This window comes from Rhinoraja longicauda, chromosome 25, assembly GCF_053455715.1.
Source record: "Rhinoraja longicauda isolate Sanriku21f chromosome 25, sRhiLon1.1, whole genome shotgun sequence".
NCBI lineage: Eukaryota > Metazoa > Chordata > Chondrichthyes > Rajiformes > Arhynchobatidae > Rhinoraja > Rhinoraja longicauda.
The window spans coordinates 30965826-30993343 of record NC_135977.1 but is presented as its reverse complement, the minus strand read 5'-3'; the positions used below and the strand labels follow the sequence as shown (position 1 = coordinate 30993343).

At 40.4% G+C, this 27518-nt stretch overlaps 1 protein-coding gene across 1 annotated transcript in view; it reads right to left on the bottom strand.

Annotated features, from left to right (window-relative positions):
• Window positions 1-3866: 3866 nt before the first annotated feature.
• Window positions 3867-27518, bottom strand: part of fbxw8 (F-box and WD repeat domain containing 8) — a 134771-nt gene continuing 111119 nt past the window's right edge. Inside the window, exons 9-11 of the mRNA XM_078421751.1 lie at window positions 8645-8818; window positions 7203-7319; window positions 3867-5719 (exon numbers count right to left, since the gene is read on the bottom strand). Coding sequence (XP_078277877.1) covers window positions 5578-5719; window positions 7203-7319; window positions 8645-8818 — 433 coding nt within the window. The 3' untranslated portion in view covers window positions 3867-5577. The remainder of the gene's footprint in view (window positions 5720-7202; window positions 7320-8644; window positions 8819-27518) is intronic.

The window sequence follows — 27518 nt, the reverse complement described above, 5'->3', positions numbered from 1 at the left end:
TTTCAGTATTCTCTTCTTCTTACTTCTTAAGCCCTTTGCTCCTCTAGGGAGCATAGGCCATTGATAAATGTTCTCCACCTCACTCGGTTGTTGGCGGTTCTTTCGAGATCTCCCCAGTTGAGCCCACTCCCAGACATTTCTGCCTGGACACCTCTTCTCCAGCTGTTCCTGGGGCGACCTCTTTTCCTTTTTTTCTTCAGTATTCTAAGTTATTTAAAAATGTGTTATGGACATAACCATGGAAGAAGCTTATGTTTATTTGTCTTCATTTATATTTATGTCCATATCCAGATGTTCCACAGCGAGGTAAAGAACAGATTGACAGGTCAAGTTCTTGAATTTACTTTCCTCTGTGCCCCTGTTATGTTATAGCAGTGCCACTTTTCCAGGCAAATGTATTCACTCCTTTCTCTCCAGAGTATTGTTATTGATTGTGGTGGGTTTGTTATCCTTGGATTTATTATCACAATGCATTGGTATATTAATTTTTTTTCAGATGAGAGAGATAATTTTACTGTCATTGAGCCGAGCACAGTTTTAATGTTCACCAGTATAAATCTGCATTTGACTTAATCTTACGTTTTTCCAAAGTTACTAGATGAATAGTAATGCATTTGCAGTTGTGCAACCTGATAATTAAACAAAATGGAACGCCTTGCTTCATTTTATGCAAGTCATAAAAAACACTCATAAATCAGAATCAAGATACCTTGCTGAAGTAATCTGTTGCCAATTAATCATTATATCAATATGGGATCATTCATGATCTATTAGACAACAAATAATTAGTTTTTTTAATAATAGAAAGAAAACATTTAATCTCAAATGTAAATTATTTGTCTGTTACCTATTTATTTTGACAACTCTGCCCAGCCCTCTTACCTAGGTTCTTACAATCAAATGTTGATTCAATATTTTTTTTTAAACTTATCTTTATTTGAGCAAAGAATACAAGATCCGTAAACCAAAATGTTGACATGTCTCAAATTTACAAGATTCTGCAAATATAAACCTAACCTTCTCCAGGCTATTTCTTATCTATTCTCTGCCTTCTCAGCTATTCCAATGACGTCCAATGCAAGCTTGAAGTCCAATGTCACATCTTTCGATGATGCATATTACAATTTTCTGCACTGAACATTGAAGTGAACTATTTCAGATAGTCTGCAATTCCAGCCTCAGTATCTCACATTTTTGATATTGTTATTTTATTTACACCTCCTGATCAAACGTTTTGTTACTTGTTACTGACTTTAGCATCCACTTTCACGCAGTTCAATTACCCTTTTGTCACTGAATCTTTCCTGCCCTCTACCCTAACACGAACATTTATGCTTTCTCCATCTCTCTTCAATTTTCATGCATCTTAAAACTGGTTTTATTTTTGCCTTATGGCTTTTGATTAAATCTCATTGAACCCTCTCTGTCTTTTCATTGATGCTGTCCGATTTGCTGAGGAGTTCCAACTATTTGTTTTATTTTCTGAGAAAATAAAAGGTCTGCCATGTCTGCATGCAACACGACCTGGACTACATTTAGGTATGGATTACAATATTTACATTACGGCTGCCAAGCATATGACCATCTACAATAAAACAACCTCACCACTTATCCTTGACATTCACCGAGGTCAATAAGTTCAATGTTTGTGGGGCATCATTACAAGAAACTAGATTGAACCTGGCGAGCCGCGTTCGGCAAAAGTAATCCCGGCGAGCTGCAGCCCATACCAACGGCAGGCCTGGCTTATCACCTGCCATGGAACTGAGAACCTGCCCAGAGAGGGAACCCATGGAGAGGAGGATGGAGGACGACAGTGGTGAACGCTGGACAAAGGGCTTGGTCGATGAACCAGGGCGGTCTTACTTTTTGCGGCCTCGAGGTTGGCTGCCCCTCCCCTCCCCTCCAACACCTCGCAACCCCCCCCCAGGGCTGAAGAGGGGCATGCAAGGAGATGGACAATTATTCGCGGGACAACAGGGATGGTGGCGATGGCTCCAACGGGCCTTTGCGGCCAGCTGTAGCCAGGACGGTAAAACGGAGCCTCGCACAGACTCAGTGGGCTGTTCTGCACATTCTGTGTTAACCAGAGATCGTGCTTATGCTTATGCCACTGCACCTTGGAACACGTGATAAGAAAGAAACCATTGAACCACATAAATAATAGAGCTACAGTATGAGGTCGGGCTGGATATCCTTTGGCAAGTGACTCACGCCGGACTCCTAGACCCTTTCCATCATTTTACAAGTCAGAAGTGTAATGGAATACTGAAATGCAAACATAAGGAGGACGATCCATTGACCAGTGAAGCTTGGGTACTGAAAGTGACATGAAAGGGAATGCTATCTTTGTTTGGGTGGGATGCGACAGAGTTTGAGCATTAATGGAGGAAATGCAACATTGATGGTTAAGAGCCCTGTTAACTAAGGCCAATTGAAAACCAGTATGAGGGAAAAGGGGCACAATGGAAATAATAGAGTGGAAGGAAGAGTTGTGAGAACATGTGATTGAGTGAGAGAAATGGTTATAATCCTGCCCTTACAAGAAGGAGAATGGGAGGAAATGTAGTCAAAGTAGCTGTGGAAGTCGTGAGCTTGATGTGGCTATTGGTCACTATCCTCTTCTCTGGAGAGTGACTACTTAAGAATTGAAGAGACGAGTTAGAGGGGAATCATCAGGTGAAATTATAAGCTGGGTGGAAATTGGTATATGCTTTGGTGTAATGGAATAGTCACCATTTACCTGAATGAATGCAGCTCCAATAATTCTCATAAAGCTCGACACCACCCAGGAGAAGGCAGCTACTTGTATGTTACTCTTTCCTCCATCCTAAATACAAATTTCCACCACAGCCAACTGTAGTGGATACCATCTATAAAATGTAGTGCAGAAATACATTAAAGCTTTAGCAGCACCTCTTCTTCCAATCCCAGAGCTCCACTACTTAGGATGATGGCAGCAAGCATATGAGAACACCATCAACGTATGTTCTCCTCCACGTCACACAACAGTCTAATGTAGAAACATTTCACTGTTCCTTCATTGTCGCTAGGTCATAGTTCTGAACTCCTCTTCCCATCACACTCTGGAATATCTTCATCGGACAGACTGTGGTGGTTCAAGCATGTGGCTCACTACCATCTTCCAAAGGAGTGAAAGTGCTGGCTTTGCTATCAATATATATATATCTGTATATTAATAAAACTAAACAGTTAATCATTTATTTGGCATATAAACAATAGATGATTTATATTTTACTCACGTAAAATGCTCAAGGCTTGCACCTGAGTATAATGAGCAAATAACCTTAATCAGGGTGAGGCTTAAAACTGAAATGGCTGAATCTAAAAAGTGAGATCTTGTAATACTGTATGTCTTAAGATCTTGGTCTTCGCAGCAATGGTGCAGCTATAATACTGATATTAATCCACAATGTAGAAAATTGCTTTGGGTATATTCTTTCGAGGAAAAGCAGGTCAAATGAAATTTGACCAATTGCCACCATATTTCCAATCATCATACCATTGAATAAAGTTGTCATCAGGAGTACTTAGAATTGGCACATTCACTGATAACCTGTTAGTTGGTCTCTGCCAGGACCTTTGATTTTACATGTGTACAAAAGAGCAGATTGTCAGATGGGATGAAAGTTACTACACTTGACAACAATGAAGTATGCGACCAAGGCACCTTAGTAAAAGTGAAGCTGAAGGAGATTAAGGGCAATACTCTTCATTGAATGGAGTCATATCAAGCTCAAAGGAAAGTACTTGTGGCTGCTGGAACAGAAGTTGTGCAGACGTTCCGTGGTGCTGTTCCCCAAGCTCAACCAATCTTGAGCTGCTTAATCCCTCCCTCCCTCCACTATAAGGTCAGATAATGAACGAATCCATGTTTATGTGAAGCATGATGTGAATAACATTCACATCATGCTTCACATAAACATGGGCACCACACAGACACCAAACAATGATGATCCACGTTCTCTTAGCATTCAAGATAATTACCACCATCGATCCCTCACTATTAACATCCTGAGAGGGGTAAGGATCACGGTGACCAATGGTTTAACTGATTCAGCCGGATAAATAAGGTAAGTTGAAAAGCAGGTTTGAGGCAGCTCATGACTCACCTCTTCGTTCCCCAAAACCTTTACACCATCAAAAGGTTTATGTCAGGAATGTGATGTAATACTATCCAACTACCTGGATTCTTGCAGCTCCATAAGCACTCACAAATGGTTTACAAAAAAAAGACACAAATTGCTAGATTAATTTAGCGGGTCTGACAGCATCTCTTTAGAACATGTTTCGGGTCGGGACCCTTCTATAGACCAGTTTGAAGAAGGGTCCTGACCCAAAACATCATCTATTGATGTTCACCTTAGATGTTGGCTGACCCGCTGAGTTATTGCATCACATTGTATTTTTTTTGCAAAACATAGTTCAGCTGATGCCAGCATTCACTCCTCCCAACACCTCCACACTGTATCTGCAGAGTGCATGCACCCACAACAAAATGCACTGCAAATATCCACCAAGGTTTCCTTGAAAGTCATTCTTAAATCTGCAAACTCTTCCACCAGGGAGGGTGAGGGTAGTGGGCACAATGGAATAACAGGTTCTCAGCCACATCACAAAATGAAAATGGAATCAAGCAGAAATATTGCTGTCCCTTCACAGTCACCTGGTTATGAATTTACTCCTAACAGTGCACAAGGATTATCTTCACCTTGTTTACTGGAATGCTTGCAGAAGGCAGCTTGCCACCATCTTCCCAATGATGCCTATATCCTGCATTGCTGGGCTTGTCAATGGCACCTTGATTCTGCTAATGAGTAAAAAATGAATCAGTCACAATACCTACACTCCATTATCGCCGAAGGATCTGTGCAGGAAAGGATGTAGCTTGCCCATCACTGCCTTTGATCAAACAAGTGGTCAAATTGCATATTTGGAAACTGCTGTTCAATTGGATTAGTATTCTCGGTGGGATTTGATTCAAGGGGTCTAATTAAAGAGTCAATTATATCGGAATTTTTGTTAAAAATCAAATGTAAAAGCAAAAACTATTTGTTGAAAATAGTTATATATTTAGCTTTCCTGACATTATTTGCAACTTTGAATTTACAGATAAACCTCTCCGTGATTTATACTGTTGTATCTGAATCAAACGTTTGTGCCGCTAACCTCCCAACCCACCCCAGCATTGGTCTAAAATCCAAATTACTACACGGAACATGTGAAATAGGGAATAGCAAATAAAATAAATAATAACACTGAAAAGTAAAGATGAGGTCTTTCACAAATGTTTTGAGATGGGCAACTGGTAATTCCAAGGAAATATTGTTAAAAATTGCTACTTATGTCATATTTCTTTGCCATTCGATAGGAAAATAGAAAAAGCTTTTGGAGAATTAAGGCCAGTTCTTTTTCAGTTCCGTTGTCTCTCCGTTATTTTGTTGCCTCCTTTGATTTCTTGTGAAGCGATATTTCCTTTCATAAAGAATGCAAGCTTGCTTTCAGAATTACTGTGTGATTGTAATTGAACCAATATCTTCATAAGATGACAAATACTCATCTTATCTGATCATATGGCATTGAAAGTGCTATGTTGTAGCTGTAGCCAACATCTTCATCATACGATGAACAACAGATTGGTAATACTGGAGCTGACTTATTCACTGAGAAGTCGTAGACATAAATAATTCCACGGTGTCTGTAAAACAATAAATGGTAACTGATATTAAGAGATATTTTAAAATCTTGCAATAAATTTGTAATTTAATCTGTGAATTAGTGCAGCTTTTCATAAAAGATAATTATGCATTCATACACTTCACCTCCAATTTCCATCCTGCCCTTAAATATACCTGGACTATCTCTGACATCTCCCTCCCGTTTCTGGACCTCACCATCTCCATCACAGGAGACAGACTAGTGACGGACATTTACTATAAACCCACTATCTGGACTACACGTTTTCCCACCCGGTCCCCTGCAAAAAGTCTATCCCCTACTCCCAATTCCTCCGTCTACGCCGCATCTGCCATCTGCGCCCGGGATGAGGTGTTTCACACTAGAGCTTCAGAGATGTCCTCGTTCTTCAGGAAACGGGGCTTCCCCTCCTCCATTATAGATGAGGCTCTCACTAGGGTCTCTTCTACATCCCGCAGCTCTGCTCTTGCTCCCCCTCCCCCCACTCGCAACAAGGACAGAATCCCCCTCGTTCTCACCTTCCACCCCACCAGCCAGCGGATCCAACAAATCATCCGCCAACATTTCCGTCACCTACAACGGGACCCCACCACTGGCCATATCTTCCCATCTCCTCCCCTCTCTGCGTTCCGCAGAGACTGTTCCCTCCATAACTCCCTGGTCCACTCGTCCCTTCCTACCCAAACCACCCCAACCCCTGGCGCTTTCCCCTGCAACCGCACGAGATGCAACACCTGTCCCTTTACCTCCCCCCTCAACTCCATCCAAGGACCCAAACAAAGTTACAAAGAAACAGAGAAATAAAGAATATCCATTTCTTGCATTTAAGTAATTAAAATTTTGTCGCATATCCTTATTAGAGTTAATTTTTATTGTTTTTGTGTCAACTGGCAGTAACAGTCTTAAAACTATGTCAGTAACTTCATCATTTTAGTTGCATTGGAAAAATAACCAGTTCCATATTAAAGTCTGAAGAAGGGTTTCAACTCGAAATGTCACTCTTTCCTTCTGTCCAGAGATGCTGCCTGTCCTGCTGAGTTACTCCAGCTTTTTGTGTCTACCTTCCATATTAAACAACTTTATCTATATGATTCCAAAACAGTCATGGGTCTCAGGTTCAGACAAAGCCTTTAACATAAGAGCCACTGTCAGAATGCTCATCCAACTGTACGGGCAAAGACAAACTCTATTCCCCAAGTTCCACCTCCATCCCCCTCCATGATGCCCTGGCTGAAACCAGGCTTGGCTGCTCACAACATTGGACGTAGATTTGGTCCACAAATTAGCTTTGTATCAGTGTGCCAAAGCCACTTGTTTCCACCTGCATCCCTATCTGCCTGGCCTGCTGAAATGAAGCTTTCACAAATACACGACAGAGATGCATGGGTAAACTTTCATTGTTAACTTTAACTGAAGGACATAGATGATATTCTCTGTCTGTGATTTGCACACATATGACACAATCGTGCTTTAATTTGTCTTACCTACGATGAGCAGTTAAGTCATCATCCATAATGCTGGCACCTCTTGGGCATTTCTCGTTGGGTATATTTGCTGTGATCAGTCTATGTGCACTAAAACGTAGGTGCCGTACAGGGTGTCTGGAATTTTAAATGACAAAATTAACTTGGGTTCTCTTTGTAACTGCAATTGCTCTTTTCTATGGATCGTCAATCAGCAACTGAAGAATAGCAGTTCTAATGAAATGTCTGATCCACAACATTAATATATCTTATCCTTTAAAATATAAATTAATAATCCATGCAACTGTTGCATTTTCTGCTGTTATTTTAGATTTCCAACACTTAATCTTTCTCTATTTATTTCTTGCTTTATTTTACATTTAGATGCTTCAGAAACATATATGTACCCGAAACCATCAAATTAAAAATATCTTTGTGTCCCATTCAGCTGACTGGATTTGCTAAGTCAATTTTGGAACAAGAAGGTGATAGGTTTAATTCAATCTCTTATCAGTTTAGAACTGATTTCAGTGAAGAGGCAGTGCCAGTCCAATTGCTTTGTGAGGCTCTGGGCTCAGACTGTTTTCTTAATTGTTATCCAATGATTCCTGCTCTGCATGTATGGTCATCTGTTCAAGATATAATTGGGTTCAGATGTGGTGATGGCACATGACTGAATAGTCTGCCGATATACAGCAACAAGCCTCAAACATTAGGGATGTTCAGGAGGCTCCAGTGGTTATGGAACCACACCCAAGCAAGGAGACATTATTAACCTGAGGAAAGAACAGGACATTCAGATGGTTGTTTGTTCAAATTTCAAGAATTTGAGTGTCTTTGACACTCTTGAGAAAATATTACTACTGCAATAATACATCGGCTGTGCAATGATGTCCTATAAGTAAAATATCTTGTGCAAACTTCAAAGAAATGTTCTGACATTATTCTAAAAGGTGGAAATGTCTTGGTATTCTGGTGAACAATTCTTAATCAAACAAACATATTATTAATCTCATAGTTTATGAGAGAACCTGGAATATGAGGTGAGTGCAGGAAAATGACACTAAAAGATCAGCCATGATTTGATTGACTGACACAAGGGTTCAAATGCCTCTGCTTCTAATATACTTCTAATATGCTTATAATTTTTGATTGTGTTGGAAACAAACTTTAACATTACCTATTTAACAGCAACTGCACATTAAGAACAAATCAGAATTTAAAACTTATTTTAGGATAAACACACCAAAATAGAAATGTTCAAATTTAGGACGTGAAAAATATATTTTCAGAAAACTACATTCAATCCTTATGGTTTTGACTGCCTGAATTAAAGCTACATTTTAGTGAATGAAATGTTACAACTGAATTTTTTTCCCTTTAGATTTTCAGAAATAGCAAATAAATATTTACCTTTTATTACATACAAAAAAAAACAGATTCCAAGTTCAATGAATTCATACCTGGAATGCATTTCCCAGAGCTTTGTTCCCATTCTTTGATCCCACACACAAACCAATCCTTCTTCACCACCACTGACAATCTTCCAGTCATCCATCTGCACACAAGACACACCAAGTTGATGGCCATAAAGAGATATCACTGCCTTGCTTGTCCGGAGGTCATATACTCTCACCCTAGAAGAGAAAATTTGAGATACACTAAAAGCTGTGTTGAAGTATTTAGTTTAATATCAAGATACAGCAAGAAAACAGGCCTTTCAGTTTAACGAATCCACATTGAACATCGATCACCCATTCACACAAGCTCTATGTTATCCCACTTTTGCATCCTCTCCTGACACACTAGCGGCAATTAACTTACAAATCTGCATGTCATTGTGATGTGGAAGGAAACTGGAACACCTAGAGGAAACCCATGCACAGGGAGAATGTGCAAACTCCACACAGAGACCACCCAAGGACTGGATCAGACCTGGCGCTGTGAGGCTGCAGCTCTACTAGCTGCACCACTATGCTTTTTTAAAAGGACTCTTGTGCATCTATATAATCTACACATTCCCAACAACATTAGGACTACCAAACTATAAATAGTATGACATTGACAGATGGGACTTTGTAAACCATTTTATTGATGTATTATTCTCTTGAAATACCAGCTTCATTATTTTATAAATTATCACAATGCTCTAGTGCAACATATTTTTTCTCAGGGTCTTAAAAACACAGATTTTTTTTTTTTTTGTGAAACATGTTAGTAATTACGGCATTAGATATGAGCAATGGTACAAAATGTACCATGTTAACTGGACAGTAATATAAATGCTACTCTTTCTCACAATCTAGTTCAAGCAGATTGTTTAGAATTAACTGTTCTGTTACTATTTGCATAGTAAGAGTATTCAATGTGTGAAATCCACACTCATACATAAAAGGTCTCATAAGCCTACTGACAATAACCAAATCATATTTAATTTACTATCAACACAAATTTAGTGCTATCAGTTACGGTGCCCTCCATAATGTTTGGGACAATTAACCATCATTTATTTATTTGCCTCTGTACTCCACAATTTGAGATATGTAATAGAACAAAAAATCACATGTGGCTAAACTGCACATTGTCAGATTTTATTAAAGGGTATTTTTATACATTTCGGTTTCACCATGCAGAAATTACAGCAGTGTTTATAGATAGTTCCCCCCCATTTCAGGGCACCATAATGTTTGGGACACATGGCTTCACAGGTGTTTGTAATTGCTCAGGTGTGTTTAAATGCCTCCTTAAAGCAGGTATAAAAGAGCTCTCAGCACCTAGTCTTTCCTCCGGTCTTTCCATCATATATGGAAACCTTTATTGCTGTTTATCAATATGAGGACCAAAGTTGTGCCAATGAAAGTCAAAGAAGCCATTATAAGGCCGAGAAACAAGAATAAAACTGTTGGAGACATCAGCCAAACCTTAGGCTTACCAAAATCAACTGTTTGGAACATCATTAAGAAGAAAGAGAGCACTGGTGAGCTTACTAATCGCAAAGGGACTGGCAGGCCATCCACAGCTGATGACAGAACAATTCTCTCTATAATAAAGAAAAATCCCAAACACCTGACCAACAGATCAGAAACACTCTTCAGGAGTCAGGTGTGGTTTTGTCAATGACCACTGTCTGCAGAAGACTTCATGAAGAGAAATACAGAGGCTACACTGCAAGATGCAAACCATTGGTTAGCTGCAAAAATAGGTTGGCCAGGTTACAGTTTGCCAAGAAGTACTTAAAAGAGCAACCACAGCTCTGGAAAAAGGTCTTGTGGTCAGATGAGACAAAGATTAACTTATATCAGAGTGATGGCAAGAGCAAAGTATGGAGGAGAGAAGGAACTGCCCAAGATCCAAAGCATACCACCTCATCTGTGAAACACGGTGTTGGGGGTTGTTATGGCCTGGGCATGTATGGCTGCTGAAGGTTCTGGCTCACTTATCTTCATTGATGATACAACTGCTGATGGTAGTAGCATAATGAATTCTGAAGTGTATAGACACATCCTATCTGCTTAAGTTCAAACAAATGCCTCAAAACTCATTGGCCGGCGGTTCATTCTACATCAAGACAATGATCCCAAACATACTGCTAAAGCAACAAAGGAGTTTTTCAAAGCCAAAAAATTGTCAATTCTTGAGTGGCCACGTCAATCAACCGATTGGAACGAAATTGAGCATGCCTTTTATATGCTGAAGAGAAAACTGAAGGGGAATAGCCCCTAAAACAAGCATAAACTAAAGATGGCTGCAATACAGGCCTGGCAGAGCATCACCAGAGAAGACACTCAGCAACTGGTGATGTCCATGAATTGCAGAGTTCAAGCTGTTATTGCATGCAAAGGATATGCAACAAAACACTAAACATGACTACTTTCATTTACATGACATTGCTGTGTCGCAAACATTATGGAACATATGAAATGGAGGGACTATGTATAAACACTGCTGTAATTTCTACATGGTGAAACCAAAATGTATAAGAATAGCCTTTATTAAAATCGGACAATGTGCACTTTAACCACATGTAATTTTTTCTATTACAAATCTCAAATTGTGGAGTACAGAGGCAAATAAATAAATGATGGGTCTTTGTCCCAAACATTATGGAGGGCACTGTATAAAATAATGTCGTGGCCGATGGCATCCGCTATTTAATGCTTCTTAATTGGAAAGCAATCTGACAGAAATTTATGGGTTTTAAATTTAAATTTCAAAGCATAAATCAAGTTTCCAACATCTTTCATCCTAGTTTATAAAATAATGCATTAAGATTACCGTGACGAAACAAAAGAGGGTTGATAAAAGTAGAATTATGTATGTTGTAAATATGGATTTTAAAAGGAATTTGATGAAGTACTGCCTTATAGATATTTTCATAATGTAAGTATTTAGTAGCAAAAGGACAAAATGACAAGGTATAAAATTATTTAAGTGATAAGAGGCAGAGAATAGCAGCAAATTAATACTTTTCTGACTGGCTTGAAGTATAGAGTGAGGTCTTCTAGGGTTCACTGTTAGAATTGTTACGGTTTTCATTACCTATTAGTGATCTAAATCTGGGTAATGTACAATTTCAAAGCTTTTTGACAATATAAAATTTGGCAAAATAATGGTATTAAACCCATGTAAGAGACAGACTGGTGAAATGGCAGCTAGATGGAGGCAATTTGATATAGTTGTGTACAACCCCTGTACTTTTTTGTTGCATGCTGTCCAGTCAGTGGAAAGATTTTGAGAGACAAAACATGTAGATACAATTTATCCAATCAATTATTCCGTTTTTCTCTCTCTGCAAATGTACCTGGCAGGCTGAGTAATTCCAATATTTTCCGTTTTTATATGAAATGGTACTATTTTCAGAGGTGCATGAATAGAGGGTCATGGAAATGCAAGTTCGCAAATCTTTGAAAGTGATAGGGCAACTTGATAAAATAGTTAAGAAAGAAATTCAGCCGGTTGCCTTTGTAAATAGTGTCATTCAGCAAGAAAGGAAGCCAAGCTAAACTTTTTCTCCATCTGAGAATCAGTCAACGGATTGTAATGTGCATATTTTTGTGAATCACACTTTCGGAAGGAGGTCAAAGCTCCGCAAGGTGGTACTGAGATGTTTTACCCAAATTACACCAGAGACAGACAAGAGAGTTAAAATCTTGAAGAGATTTTTAAAGCTTGGATTGTTCCTGAAGAAAAAAAGATTCAGAAATGACCAAACATAAATAATCAAAATGAGGAAGTGATTTAATAGAAGAATGAAACAATTTCGATGGTAAATGGTCCAATGACCAGATGTCAGAGATATAAATAAGGGGGAAAGAAATGACTTATTTCACACAAGGATGGAACATACTTTTGAAAAAATTTAATCATATTTCACAGGAACTTTTAAAGACGACTATGTCCTATCTGCACATGAAAAACACAAATTAAAATTCACTGCAATACGGAAAGACGAGCACGACAGGAATAATGTCACCAACTGAAAATTCCTCTCTATGTCACAGCATTGAAATACAAGACTGTTCTTTTATTATTGCAGGGTCTGAATCTTAGAAATCCCATAAGTACTGCAAGCACAAAGATTGCTCCTCACACAGCACCTCACGACCATTTTACGGGGATAATCAGAGATGGATAAGGCATGTTGCCATGCCATGGACACCTACAATCAATAAAGACATAAAGACAACTTGAAGAATACAAATTTGAAGGAATGTGGGAAAAGTACTGGGATGTGGAACTGAATTGGATAGCTCTTGCAGGTGTAGTTGTGCTGTGCAAAATGCTTTTGTTTATTCTGTAATATAATGAATGAATAAGTTTATTGGCTAAGTATGCATGTACAAGGAATGTACTCCGCTCACAAATGACAACACAAAAATACAGTTAACAATTAAGAATAAAGCATAAACACATCAAAACAATAATGATACATCATTACGGTCTAAACATGTGGGTGAAAATAAACCAGTGCAAAAAAGAGACTACAGACTTTGGTTATTGAGTAGAACTATCACGCGTGGAAAAAAACAGTTTTTATGTCTGGCTGTGGCTGCTTTGACAGTCCGGAGTCGCTGGACAGTCCAGAATGATAATATTCATTTTGAAATAGGCACTGACCCGCATCATAGTTGAAATATTGAGCATGCACATTTCCATCTGTTGCTCACATGTGCAGACAGAGAATTTTCAAATGGAACTTTTTTTTAGTCTAAAAAGAACTATTAGGTACCTTTTAAATCTTTATCCATGTCTTGAGTAATGTTATTTACCATGAAATTCACATGTGTGCACCAAAGAAACGAAGAAATTTCAGAAGTCATTTTCAGAGATTTAAAATCAGATGAGTCAGGCCAATTCGAGATTCATCTGCAGTGTAGAGAAAGGCCAAAGCTCGAATACAGTGGCACTCTCAGGCAAGGTGTCATGATACAGAATTCCCACAGACAATTGGAAGAAATCAGCCCACTGAAGTCGGGTCAAAGGTGTACATTTACTGTGAAGAACTACTTGAGAATGTAGATTGAGTCCAACTGAAAGGAAAGTATGCTCTAATCTCCATCACACAAGCAGAGCCATAGAAAATACAGGAGATATTCATTCAGCAGGTCAGGAAGCATCCGTGAAAATAGCCAAAGTCTTCAACTTGGAATGTTAACTGTTTGTCTTTCCACAGATGCTGGCTGAACTGCTGAATGTTTCCAGCTTTTTCTGATTTTATTTCATTCATCCAGCATCTGCAGTTTTGTTGGTTTACATAAGCAGGCCACTGTGAGTAATTCTGGCAGTTGTGCAGCAGGATCATTCCCCACACCACTGGCTGATTGAATCTGTTATGTCTCTTCCGATCTGTTAATGTACCAAATGGCCTTCATTCACAGGAATGTCATTACAAATAATTTTCCCTGTATTAATAAAACTAAAACAAATTGCCACTCCTAATTACATCAATGAATATTTCTAAATGTAGAGGAAGAAATTATTCTGTTATATTGATCGACTGGGAGATTTTATGTCTATGATTATAACAATGAGTTTAAACAGAAAGTTGAACTATTAAATCGCTTCAGAAAAAGAGAGTGATTTCAAGGGCAATTTCCACCCAAAAACTCAATGAATAGATAATTTTGTTTTACTCTAGTTATTCCATACAAAACTGTTAATAGTTACACACATAACTGCAAGCAAAATGTGATAGCCACAAACCTTGATCCCCCTCCCCCCACAAAACCCTCTCCCTCTCTTACCCTTCTCTTTCCTGTGTCCCACCCCCATGGGCAAATCCTCTCTTTTCATCTCTGCCCTTTGTCCACCCATCTTCCAAATAAAAACCCTCATCTGTATCCACTTCTCACTTGCCAGGCTTTGTCCCGCCCCCACCTCTTTTCTCACCTTTTTCTCCCCCGTATTACAGTCAGTCTGTAGAAGGATCCCGACTCAAAACCTCGCCTATCAATGTCTTCCAGAGCTGCTGCCTGAGCAGCTGAGTTGCTCCAGCACTTTGTGTCTCGCTTTGTAAACCAGCATCTTCCTTGTGTCTAAGCCTTGACCTTAATGACTGACTCTGCAATGGATTTCTTGGCTGCAGTTCACTAATGGATCGATCCCTCATGGTATTCAATGGCAGAACAGGAGAGAGAGCTGTGGTTTTCTTTACAATTACATAGGGAAATTTGTTTTCCAATCTTATGACAGGTATATAGGGTTAAAAAAAGGAACGAATAACGCAAGTTTTTTGATTTACATCTGTGTTAATGCATATTATTAATGAAGTAGTTGATATGATTTTTGTTAATTTTTGAGAACAAACTTAATAAATATTAATTATTTTTAATGGTTTTTAAATGTTTAAAAACATCAACAATATTCAGACAGAATCCATTTGCCAAGTGTTTTTAATGGTTAGAAACTTTGCCATCTGTCTTGAAGAGTTTTGTGAGTAGCACTTATTCTAGTTTACCCACATCATCTGATTATGTCATTTGAACCTAATCAAGGTTCACTAATCTTGCACATCCAATGAAGATAAGTTTGGAGAAGTGGGGAATGCAATTGACTTCCAATTGGGAGAAGATATTATTGAAATATTTTGTATTTTTTCCCTTTGACTTGTTTCTTCAATTAAGCATTTTTCAGTCCTTCTACAATTTTTTTGATTAAATGAGCATTAGTTTTTTTGGTACTACTCATTCATTTGTCCACTTGATCATCCATAAACATTCAGTCCATTTATTTTGTGGGTTCCTGGGAAAAGAACTGAGCTGCACAACAGCTCAGCATGAAGGGAAATGGACAGTCTTTTACCCAGAGTAGGGGAATCAAGAACCAGTGGATATAGATTTAAGGTGAAAGGGAAAAGAGGAACCTGAGGGGTATGGTGGGTGTATGGAATGAGCAACCAGAGGAGGTAGTTGAGGCAGGTACTATAACAGCATTTACAAGCATTTGGACAGGTACATGGATAGAAAATGTTGAGGGGGACATGGACCATATGGTGGCAGGTGGGACGAGTGTAGATGGTGCCACCTTGGTCAGCAAGGGCCTGTTTCTGTGCTGTATGACTCTAACTGGCAATGTGTATGTTTGCAGTAATAGTTTCTTAATCCAATGTTAGTGTTCCCAACCCTGCATCAACATCTAATCAATTGCTCATTCATTCAATCACTTTTTATTTTCAATCCTTTTTTCTATTTAATTGGTTTTACTTTTCTTTTCATGGGAACAGAAATTCAATTTTGGGATTTGGAAGAATGGAAATGCTCATGAGATTTCTGAATCAGACTGAACATTAAGCAGCATTATTAACTCCAAAGGACAATTTCAATGCAAGGAAACATGATCCTTTTGGTTTCGCAGGTTTCAGATACAACAGAGCAACAGATGTTGTTATATTAAGCGTCATGTTGCAGCTGGACAAGGATCAGTAGAGTATATTGCCACAAGTATTGGTCTTACAATTATGGCAAATCCATCCTCCAGATGGGACAAGGAGAGAAAGGAACAGAAAGCAATTTAGTTTGTTGTTCAGAGATACAGCGTGGAAATAGGTCCTTCGGCCCACCTTGTTTGTGCCGACCAGCATACTAACACTATCCTGCACAATAGGGTCAATTTTACCAATTAACTTACAAACCTGTACGTCTTTGGAGTGCAGGAGGAAACCGGAACTCCTGAAGAAAACGGAGAACATACAAACTCCGTGTAGACAGCACCCGTAGTCAGGGTTGAACACAGGTCTATGGCGCTGTAAAGCAGAAACTCTACTTCTGCGCCACTGTGCCACCTTCAAACTCCTGCAAGTTGAACTTAAATAATTATTTGAAAAATCCCTTATCTTAAAATTGAAATAGCTCAATTTGAAAAAGGAAAAGGGAAAGAGACAGAAAGTGGGAAACTACAGGCCAGTTAACTTAAAATTGAGAGAATGTCGGGAGCTAATATGTTATAGCAGAATACCTACAACGTCAACATGATTTTCTGAAAGTGAACTCATGTTTGATCAATTTACTGGAATTGTTTAAAAATGAATGATATATGCCAAGGAGAAAGGGAATCGCCTAACGTTTACAGAAGCATTCTTTAGGGTTCAGTATAAAAGATTACTGTGGAAAATTTTAAAGCTCATGGTTTAATGGCTCATGCCATTGACAGAAGATAGGCTTGCTAACACAAAAAGGAAAATAAGCATAAATGGAGCTTTTCTTGCTGGCAAGATATAGAAAGTGATGTGTCATAGGGATTGATGCTAGGACATCAACATTTTGCACTTTATATAAGTGACTTGGATGAAAGCAATGAAGCAATATTGCTAAATTTGTTGACAAAGGAGGCTTGAAAGGATAAGGCTGAACCACGGGACTGGGCAAAGTTCTGGCTAATGGAGTGCAATGTGGGAAAAAGGGGAAATTGTATATTTTACAAATAAAATTTAAAAGTGCACCATGTTATCAAATGGTGAGAGCTGTCGAGCTCCAATATGTCAGGGAATTTAGGAGTCCTCCTATATGATTCAAAAAGTATTTGTACACAGGAAAAGCAGAATGTTATATTTAATTTCTAGGATATTTAGAAACATAGAAACATAGAAAACATAGGAGTAGGCCATTCGGCCCTTCGAGCCAGCATGGCCATTCAATATGATCATGGCTGATCGTCCAAAATCAGTACCCCGTTCCTGCTTTTCCCCCAAATATTTAGATACAAAATAGGAAAATTATCCTTCAGTTATATGGGGCATTCGTAACACCATATCTAGAGTATTATGTATAATATTAACAACATAGAACAGTACAGTACAAGATAGAACCATTACCCAAAATTCCATGTCCAAAAGAACTGAATATGTAAAAAAAAATTTTTCACTGTACCTCAGTACATGTGACGATAAAGTACCATTGAACCATTGAATCAATGGCTGGACTGAACATGACTCACTCTAACCTCTCCCCTCCTGAACGTGCAGCCCTCCACTCATTCTGCAACAACCCCGACTTAGTTATCAAACCCCTGGCAAGGGAGGTGCCGTGGTAGTCTGGCGTGCTGACCTCTACCGGACTGAGGCCAGACGACAACTCTCAGACATCTACTTATCCTTGGACCATGACCCCACTGACGAGCACCAGACCTTAATCACCAACACTGTCACTGATCTCACCAATTCCGGCACTCTGCCCTCTAATGCCTCCAACCTTATCGTTCCCCAGCCCCGCACGGCCCGATCTTACCTTCTCCCTAAAATCCATAAACAGAACTGTCCTGGCAGACCCATTGTTTCTGCCTGTTCATGTCCCACCGAATTTATTTCCACCTACCTCGTCTCCATCCTATCCCCCCTGGTCAAATCCCTCCCCACCTACGTCCAAGACACCTCACATGCTCTCCGTCTCCTCAATAACTTCCGGTTTCCAGGCCCCCACTCCCTCATCTTTACCATGGATGTCCAGTCACTACACCTCCATCCCCCACAAGGATGGTCTTAAAGCTATCCGTTTCTTTCTCGACCGTAGAACCAGCCAATCTCCATCTACTAACACCCTCCTCCGCCTAGCAGAGCTGATTCTTACCCTCAACAACTTCTCCTTTGACTCCTCCTACTTCCTCCAAACCAGAGGCATAGCTATGGGCACTCGCATGGGCCCTAGCTATGCCTGCCTCTTTGTCGGGTACGTCGAACAATCCCTGTTCCAGACGTACACCGGCCCCATCCCCGAACTCTACCTCCGCTACATTGACGACTGCATTGGTGCTACCTCTTGTACTCATGTAGAACTCACTGACTTCATACATTTCACTACTAATGTCCATCCTGCTCTTAAATATACTTGGACCATCTCTGACGTCTCCCTACCATTTCTGGATCTCACCATCTCCATCACAGGAGCGACCGATATCTATTACAAACCCACTGACTCCCACAGCTATCTGGACTACACCTCTTCCCACCCTATCTCCTGTAAAAAGTCTATCCCCTACTCCCAATTCCTCCGTCTACGCCGCATCTGCGCCCAGGATGAGGTGTTTCACACTAGGGCATCAGAGATGTCCTCATTCTTTAGGAAACGGGGCTTCCCCTCTTGCAGTATAGATGAGGCTCTCACTAGGCCCTCCTCTATATCCCGCAGCTCTGCTCTTACTCCCCCTCTCCCCTTTCGTAACAAGGACAGAATCCCCCTTGTCCTCACCTTCCACCCCATCAGCCAGCGTATCCAACAAATTATCCTCCAACATTTCCGTCACTTCCAATGGGATCCCACTACTGGCCACATCTTCCCATCTCCTCCCCTTTCTGCTTTCCGCAGAGACCGTTCCATCCGTAACTCCCTAGTCTGCTCGTCCCTTCCCTTCCCACCCAAACCACCCCCTCCCCAGGTACTTTCCCCTGCAACCGCAGGAGATGCAACACCTGTACCTTTACCTCCCCCCTCGACTCCATCCAAGGACCCAAACAGTCTTTCCAGGTGAGGCAGAGGTTCACCTGCACCTCCTCCAACCTCATCTATTGTATCCGGTGTTCCAGATGTCAACTTCTCTACATCGGCGAGACCAAACACAGGCTCGGCAATCATTTCGCTCAACACCTTCGCTCAGTCTGCCTTAACCAACCTGGTCTCCCGGTGGCTCAGCACTTCAACTCCCCCTCCCACTCTCAGTCTGACCTTTCTGTCATGGGCCTCCTCCAGTGTCAAAGCGAGGCCCACTGCAAATTGGAGGAACAACATCTCATATTTCACTTGGGCAGCTTACAACCGGGCGATATGAACATTGATTTCTCTAACTTCAGATAGTTCCTCTGTCCCTCTTTTTCTCCTCCCCCTTCCCTGTTCTCCCACTGTCTTCCTGTGTCCAACATCCTAACTTTGTCCCACCCCTCCCCTGACATCAGTCTGAGGAAGGGTCTTGACCCGAAACGTCACCCATTCCTTCTCTCCTGAGATGCTGCCTGACCCGCTGAGTTACTCCAGCATTTTGTGATACCTTCAATTTGTACCAGCATCTGCAGTTATTTTCCTACATGATGTCAGGATAAACTAATTTCCGTTGCCTACACATGATCCATATTCTTCCATATCCATGTGAATAGCTAAAACCCAATTAAATGCCACTAATGTATCTGCCTCCACCACCATCTCTGCCAGTACATGCCAGGTATCTTCCTTCCTTTGCATAAAAAAACTTGCGCACATATCTTTAAATTTTGCCCCTTCCATCTTAAAGCTATACCCTTTCCATGTCTATGACATTTCCACCCTAAAAAAAGTTCTGACTGCCTATCCTATCTTTGCCTCATATACTTCTGTTAGCTCTCCCCTCAGCCTCCAATACTCCAAAGAAAACAATCCAAGTTTGTTCAAGCTCTCCTAAACATTCTCCTACCAGCCTCCTATTAAGGCAGCATTCTGGTACATCTTCTCTGCACCCTTATCAAAGCCTCCACATCCTACCTGAAATGGGGCGACCAGAACTGCACATAACATTCAAATACGGCCTAACTGTAAGGCTGTAACATGACTTCTTGATTCTTATACTCAATGCTCTGACAGATGAGGGCCTGCATATTATACACGTTCTGTAGATCAGCACAAAATGCTGGAGTAACTCAGCAGGATAGCCCGCATCTCTGAAGAGAAGGAATAGGGTCAAGACCTTTCTTCAGACTGAGTCAGGGCAGAGGGAAACGAGATATGAAAGGGTACAAAGAGCATGAAAAGGACAGATCAAAGCAGATGCTGATCAAGGAAATGTGATTAGTTGGCTGAGGAGAAGATGACAACGAGGCATACAAACAGTAAAATTAATCAGGAGGACAGTAAACTAGTAGGGGAAACTAGCATGGAGGAGGGACGTTGAGAGAGGGAAAGCAAGGGTTACTTAAGTTGGAGAAATCAATATTCATACCGCTGGATTGTAAGCTGCCCAAGCAAAATATGAGGTGCTGCTCCTCCAAGTTGCGTTTGGCCTCACTCTGACAGTGGAGGATGCCCAGGACAGAAAGATCAGTATGAGAATGGGAGGGGGAGTTAGTGTTTAGCAACTGGGAGATCGCGTGGGCCCAAGCGGACTGAGCGAAGATGTTCAGCGAAATGATCGCCCAGTTTCTCACCAAGATCTCTCTCTGTACAAAAATGCTCTTATGGGTCTTGCCATTACCTGTATACTTTCCCCTTACATTCGACCTCCCGAAGTGTGATCCTTCACACTTGCTCGGATCAAACTCCATCTGCCATTTTTCCGCCTACTGATGCCTCTACTCACACACTAATGCCTCTACTCACACTAATGCCTCTACTCACACTAATGCCTCTACTTACACTAATCCGTCTACTTATACTAATGCCTCTACTCACACTAATGCCTCTACTCACACTAATGCCTCCACTCACACTAATGCCTCCATTCACACTGATGCCTCCACTCTGACACTAGTGCTTCCACTCACACACTAATGTCTACACTCACACTAATGCCTCCACTGACACACTAATGCCTCTACTTTTTTAGAAAACGTAGGAAGTTCAGCATGTACACAACAACCCTCACCAACTTCTACAGATACGCTGTTGAAAGCATTTTATCGGGATGCATCACAAACTGGTTTGAGAATAGCTCCATCCAAGACCGTGAGTAATTGCAGAGAGTTGTGGACTCAGATTATCACTCAAACCGCTTTTCTGTCCATTGATTCCATCTACACTTCACTCTGCCTCGGCAAGCCGGCCAGCATAATCAAGGACCAGCCTCATCGTGATCACTCCCTCTTCTCACCTCTCCCATCAGGTTAGAAGTTTGAAAATGTATACCTCCAGATTCAGGGACAGTTTGTTCCCAGCAGTTATTAGGCAACTGAACGGTCCTCTCATCAGCTAGTGTGCAGTCCCGACCTCCCATCCACCTCATTGGAGATCTTTGAACTATCTTGAATATGGTTTTTATTGAATTTCAGTTTTATAACTTGCACTAAATATTGTACCCTTTTATCCTTTATCTGTGCACTTTGGACAGCTTGATTGTATTCATATACAGCCTTTTCTTTGACTAAAGAGCATGCGAACAAAAGCTTTTCACTGTATCTCGGTACTAAACCAAACCAAACATTTCTTTGAAATCTCCTTCTTCATGGTACAGTAGAAATACTGTATTTGTATATCTTTAAAGCAGAGAAAAATACTTGATAAGCAAAGGGGTAAAAGATTACTGAAGGTTTATGGAAATGCAGATTTTAGGTTATCATAAGATCAATTGTGATCTTTCTATTTAGTGGAGCAAACTTTAAGGGTCAAACTTTATTGGTGAACTGCTTGTGTTTCCACGCTGAGTTCCTGCAAGTCAAAAGGAAGCTGTGTCACTTCCGAGCCACCTGCAAAATGACAACAAAATTCAAAACCAACACTTATCTTTTTTTTCCCCAAAAGCTACTTACAAAATCAACTTGTATTCCCCACAAGAGAATCACCATGGGGAAAAGACAATGAGCTTTCATCACACTACCGATGCTTTTACAGACACTCACATCTGCTAATGCTGAATTAGTATCAATTTAAATAGAAAGACAAACAAGAGCTTTTATTATTCATTTGTAAGAATTTGCCAGGCAAAGTGCTCTTACAATTAATCAATCTAAAGTTCATAAAGTAATCTGACAATTAATCAATTATTCTGCAAGCTGCTCCTCAGACACGAGTATACTTTTCTTGGCAGGCAAACCATGCCCCACAATCTGACACCCACCATGGGACTGGGCTGCCAACTGCACCCACGATTTACAGCTAAAAACCGGCTCCTCAGAAGCAAAGAAAAAATCCATTAGACCTTGGCTTTGTGCCACAATTCTGCAATATTTGTGCTTCTATTTCCATCTCCCCACTGTTTTTGGATTATCATTTTGAGCAGCTTAGCCAAAGGACTGTCTGAGGAAATCTCTAAAGCACCTGAAACAAGCATCTTTTTGATGCCTTTAATCAACTAAATGGAATCTGAAATCTGTTCATTGGAGCTCTCTCACAAACTACTGTAGCCCTCAGTGCCCATGTGTTTATTCCCTGGTTTTATGTGAAACACCATTTGCTCTTTAATTTAAAAGCTAGATGTTTCTTGCCAAATAAATGTTATAGACATAAAGAATAATCTTTAACAGTTCTCATTGGAATACCAATGGCATCAGCCAAATGCTGCAAATACACTTAGAGTAAAAAGCCCACCCAAGGGACAACACCCCTGAAGAATTCAATTTGCTGAATTATTTTTCCAATATAAGGACAGCTTATAAAATATAGTTATAAATAAAGGATTCTATTTTTTCCCCCATCAAAATACAATTCACGCTTATGTACAGATAACCTCACCATTATGCTGGTATATACAAATACAATTTATATCCTTCACTTATAGTAAATGACAGCCTTGATACCATCTTGTTTTTGAAATTAATTTGTCTTTAAGATGATCACAGATATCAAGTTTCAACTCATCTCTACATGGGTCACTTTATGAAAACAAATGGCTTTGTAAATAAAAGAGGAAAAATGGGACTACATCTGTTGTAATACCAAATATTGTTTTTACATAAAAATAACACATGGGTGGATACAAAGCAGCTGATGGTCCTTTGGAAAGTCAACTGTATTCTTTGGTTCAGAACAGCCCTATACATTTGCAATACTTTCCAAGCAAAATGTTTGCAGTTCTATTCTCAACGGAATAGAGTTATTACACTATTTACAATTGCAATGTCAATGTTAAAAACATTTGTATTCCTGCTCAGTTTTGAACACCATATGGTGCCCATCACTCATGGCCTTTGAGAAATTGAAGGTAGCTCAACTTTTTCAATCACTTTGGTTTTTATGGTGAAAGTATTCTCAGAGCCGTGTCAGGAATTCCTGGATATTGACCTGGCAAATTATGAAGAAGGAACATAATTGTATTGGGAGGTGTTTGTGGTGGTGAAGAAGACTGTTGCCCTAGTCTTTCCAGCTGCTAGATACCACACACTTGCAGGTACTAATGCAGTGTTCCATTGACCGCAGGCTGCACCTTGTTCCCTTCCCATTGAGGCATTACGAGTGTGTTCTCTTCCTCTGTCCCTTCTCTTCACAAGCCTCATGAGCACTAGCAGATAATTATTGCACTTTCATAGAAATCATGGCTCCCTCCAAATAAAATTGTTTTGGTTTTCCAACATACAGAGTCAGGCAGGCGCACCCAACTTGCATTGTCATTAGTCTGAAAGCAAAGTACCGGAGGAACACAGCAAGACAGGCAGCATCCGTAGAGAGAATGGACAGATGGCATTTCAGGACCCTTCTTCAGACTGAAGCCTGCTGAGTTCCTCAGCACTGTTTCTTGGTCAAGACTCCAGCAGGTGCAGTCTCCCATGTCTCCATTATCACTAGTCAGCCTGGTTAGATGTATCTAAAAGTATCCACACCAGAAAGGGTGGCAGGTCAGAAAGGTTCATACCAAAGAATCATTAAACATGACCAACTAAATAACACTTTATGTCATATCAAAATTGCAGTTATGTCACAAATGTCATAGTTACAGAGTCATACAGCATGGAAACAGGCCTTTTGGTCCACGCCGACGAAGATGCCCTATCTACACTAGCCCCACCTGCCCGCGTTGGCCCATATCCTTCTGCAAGTTTCCTATCCATGTACCTGTCTAATTGTCTTTTAAATGTTGTTATACTACCTGTCTCAACTACCACCCTCTGTGTGAAAAAGTTGCACCTCAGGTTGCTATTAAATCTTTCCCCTCTCACCTTAAAACCATGTCCTCTGGTTTTTGATTCCCCTACTCTGGGTAAAAGACTATGTCCAATCACCCTATCTATTCTCCTCATGATCTTATACACTTATATAAGATCACCCCTCATATTCCTGCATTCCAAGGATTCCTGGTAAGACCACATCTGAAGTATTGTGTACAGTTTTGGTCTCCTAATTTGCGGAAGGACATCCTTGTAATTGAGGCAGTGCCGTGTAGGTTCGCGAGATGGATCCCTGGGATGGCAGGACTGTCATATGAGGAAAGATTGAAAAGACTAGGCTTGTATTCACTGGAGTTTAGAAGGATGAGAGAGGATCTTATAGAGACATCTAAAATTATAAAAGGACTGGACAAGCTAGATGCAGGAAAAATGTTCCCAATGTTGGGGGAGTCCAGAACCAGGGGCACAGTCTTAGAATAAAGGGGAGGCCATTTAAAACTGAGGTGAGAAGAAACTTTTTCACCCAGAGAGTTGTGAATTTGTGAAATTCTCTGCCACAGAGGGCAGTGGAGGCCAAATCACTGGATGGATTTAAGAGAGTTAGATGGAGCTCTAGGGGCTAGTGGAATCAAGGGATATGGGGAGAAGGCAGGCGGAAGATAGTGGGCGGCACGGTAGCGCAGCGGTAGAGTTGCTGCTTTACAGCGAATGCAGCGCCGGAGACTCAGGTTCGATCCTGACTACGGGTGCTGCACTGTAAGGAGTTTGTACGTTCTCCCCGTGACCTGCGTGGGTTTTCTCCGAGATCTTCGGTTTCCTCCCACACTCCAAAGACGTACAGGTATGTAGGTTAATTGGCTGGGTAAATGTAAAAATTGTCCCTAGTGGGTGTAGGATAGTGTTAATGTACGGGGATCGCTGGGCGGCACGGACTTGGAGGGCCGAAAAGGCCTGTTTCCGGCTGTATATATATATGATATGATATATGATATAAGTTACGGATTGTGGATGATCACCCATGATCACAATGAATGGCGGTGCTGGCTCGAGGGGCCGGATGGCCTCCTCCTGCACCTATTTTCTATGTTTCTATGTTTCTAATAAAGTTCCATCCTTTAGCTCAAGCCCTCAAGTTCTGGCAACATCCTCGTAAATCTTTTCTGCACTCTTTCCAGCTTAACAACAATTCTCCTATAACAGGGTGACCAAAGGTAACCACAATATTCCAAATCTGGCCTCACCAATGTCTTGTACAACTACAACATAACATCCCAACTTTTATACTCAATACCTGATGAAGGCCAATGTGCCAAAAGCCTGCTTAACCATCCTACTGACCTGTGACGCCACTTTCAAGGAACTACATATCTGTCCCTCTTGCTCCCTGCCCTACCATACTCCCCAGAGCCGCTCTATTCACCGTGAAGGTCTTACCCTGGTTTATGAAAAGTTATAGAAAGAAGCACATCCACATTTTCAACAGTTAGAAGGAAGGTACCTTTTCTGTGGACAAATTTCCCACTTCCTTTATAAAAAAATAATATTTCATTTTATAGGCATTAATTTCAAAATGTAAAACATTGTATTAATAAAAATAACGCTTTCGTTCAGATTATTTGGTTGGCAGGCTGCCAATATTTTTTTTCAACAGTGAAATAGCTCGATCATTTTCCTGCAGCTTAAAATGTTTACATTGAATTCAAGAATCAAGTTGGCTAATACCAGATAATAACTCCCTGTTACTGGACATTGCTGGTAAACTAATGCAAGAAACAATCCTAATCAATGGAGAGGCCTTGCTGAAGCTTAGTAATTAACTCCCACAGCACAATGAGACCAAACAACAAAATTAAATAGCATATATATATATATATATAATTTTGTAATGTTATCTCTCAGTAGGAATAATCCCAGAAGATGCCTTTTGTTAAAACTACAAACCTTCCACTAGTAGTCCCATTTGAGACTGTTTAATGAACATGATCCAGAAATGTAACATAATTCTGCAATGCGAGTAAGACTGATGCAAGCAGATTAATGCTAACAGCATCAATAATTTCCCTGACTAATGATCACAACAGTGAAGCCAAAAGTGACACAACCACATTAGTGTTAACAGGATAAATAATTCCTTTGACTTATTTCCAGCACAGTTGAGGCAGATGTGATTCAGATTTTGAATGCAAGGGGATTACTTTAAAAAAAGCTTGGTCTGCATGCTGACGTGTATATAGGCAGTCCTAGTTCTTGATGTGTAGGTCCTGTGATTTTGTTTTGAATTTTCAACCAACTCAAAACCAGCTTGATTTCATGGAATTGTGTACAAAGTTGGCATCAGCATCACACAAGTGCATTTGTGAATGGCTGATTTGATACATTGAAAGTGAAGGGAAATTGAAATTAAAGGAAGAAACGGTGGCTGAGCACAAAATATATCACAACAATATTTTGTTGCTGAACTAATATGCTTGGATGTTAATTCAATGACTGGATAAACTCCATGTTAATATTGCAACAGCTGGAAATGATTACAAGCTGAAAATAGATTGCATGCTCTAAATTGGTGGAGTTTTGTCCCTTCTATTTTAATATACTATAAAGTCTAATGTCTGTGTGGATGGAATGAGAAATTAGTAAAAGCTGTCAAATACTAGATGTTTGAGAGAACAGTGGGATGCATACCTATAACTGAAGCCAAGGGTACGGTACGCTTGACATTTCTGTACTCACAAGTGGAAACAAGCTAAAGATGCATGGACATTCTTCATTCCTTCCTTTCTTTAAGTATTAATATTGACTCCATTGGTTAAGGCATTGAGTATAAAGGTCACAAAGTCACATTGCAGGCTGCATTTGGTGTATTATCAGCAGCTCCGGTTGCCCCTTGACAGGAAAGATGGCGAATTTTGGAGAGGAAGCAGAAGAGATTATGGACCAAGCGCAGGCAGGTGGGACTGGTGTAGCTGGGACATTGTTGGCCGGTGTGGGCAAGTTGGGCTGAAGGGCCTGTTTCCACACTGTATCACTCTATGACCCTATGACTATATTACAGGATGGATACAAGGAACTGCAGATGCTAAACAAAAAAAAGTGTTGGAGTAACTCACCAGGTCAGGCAGTATCTCTGGACA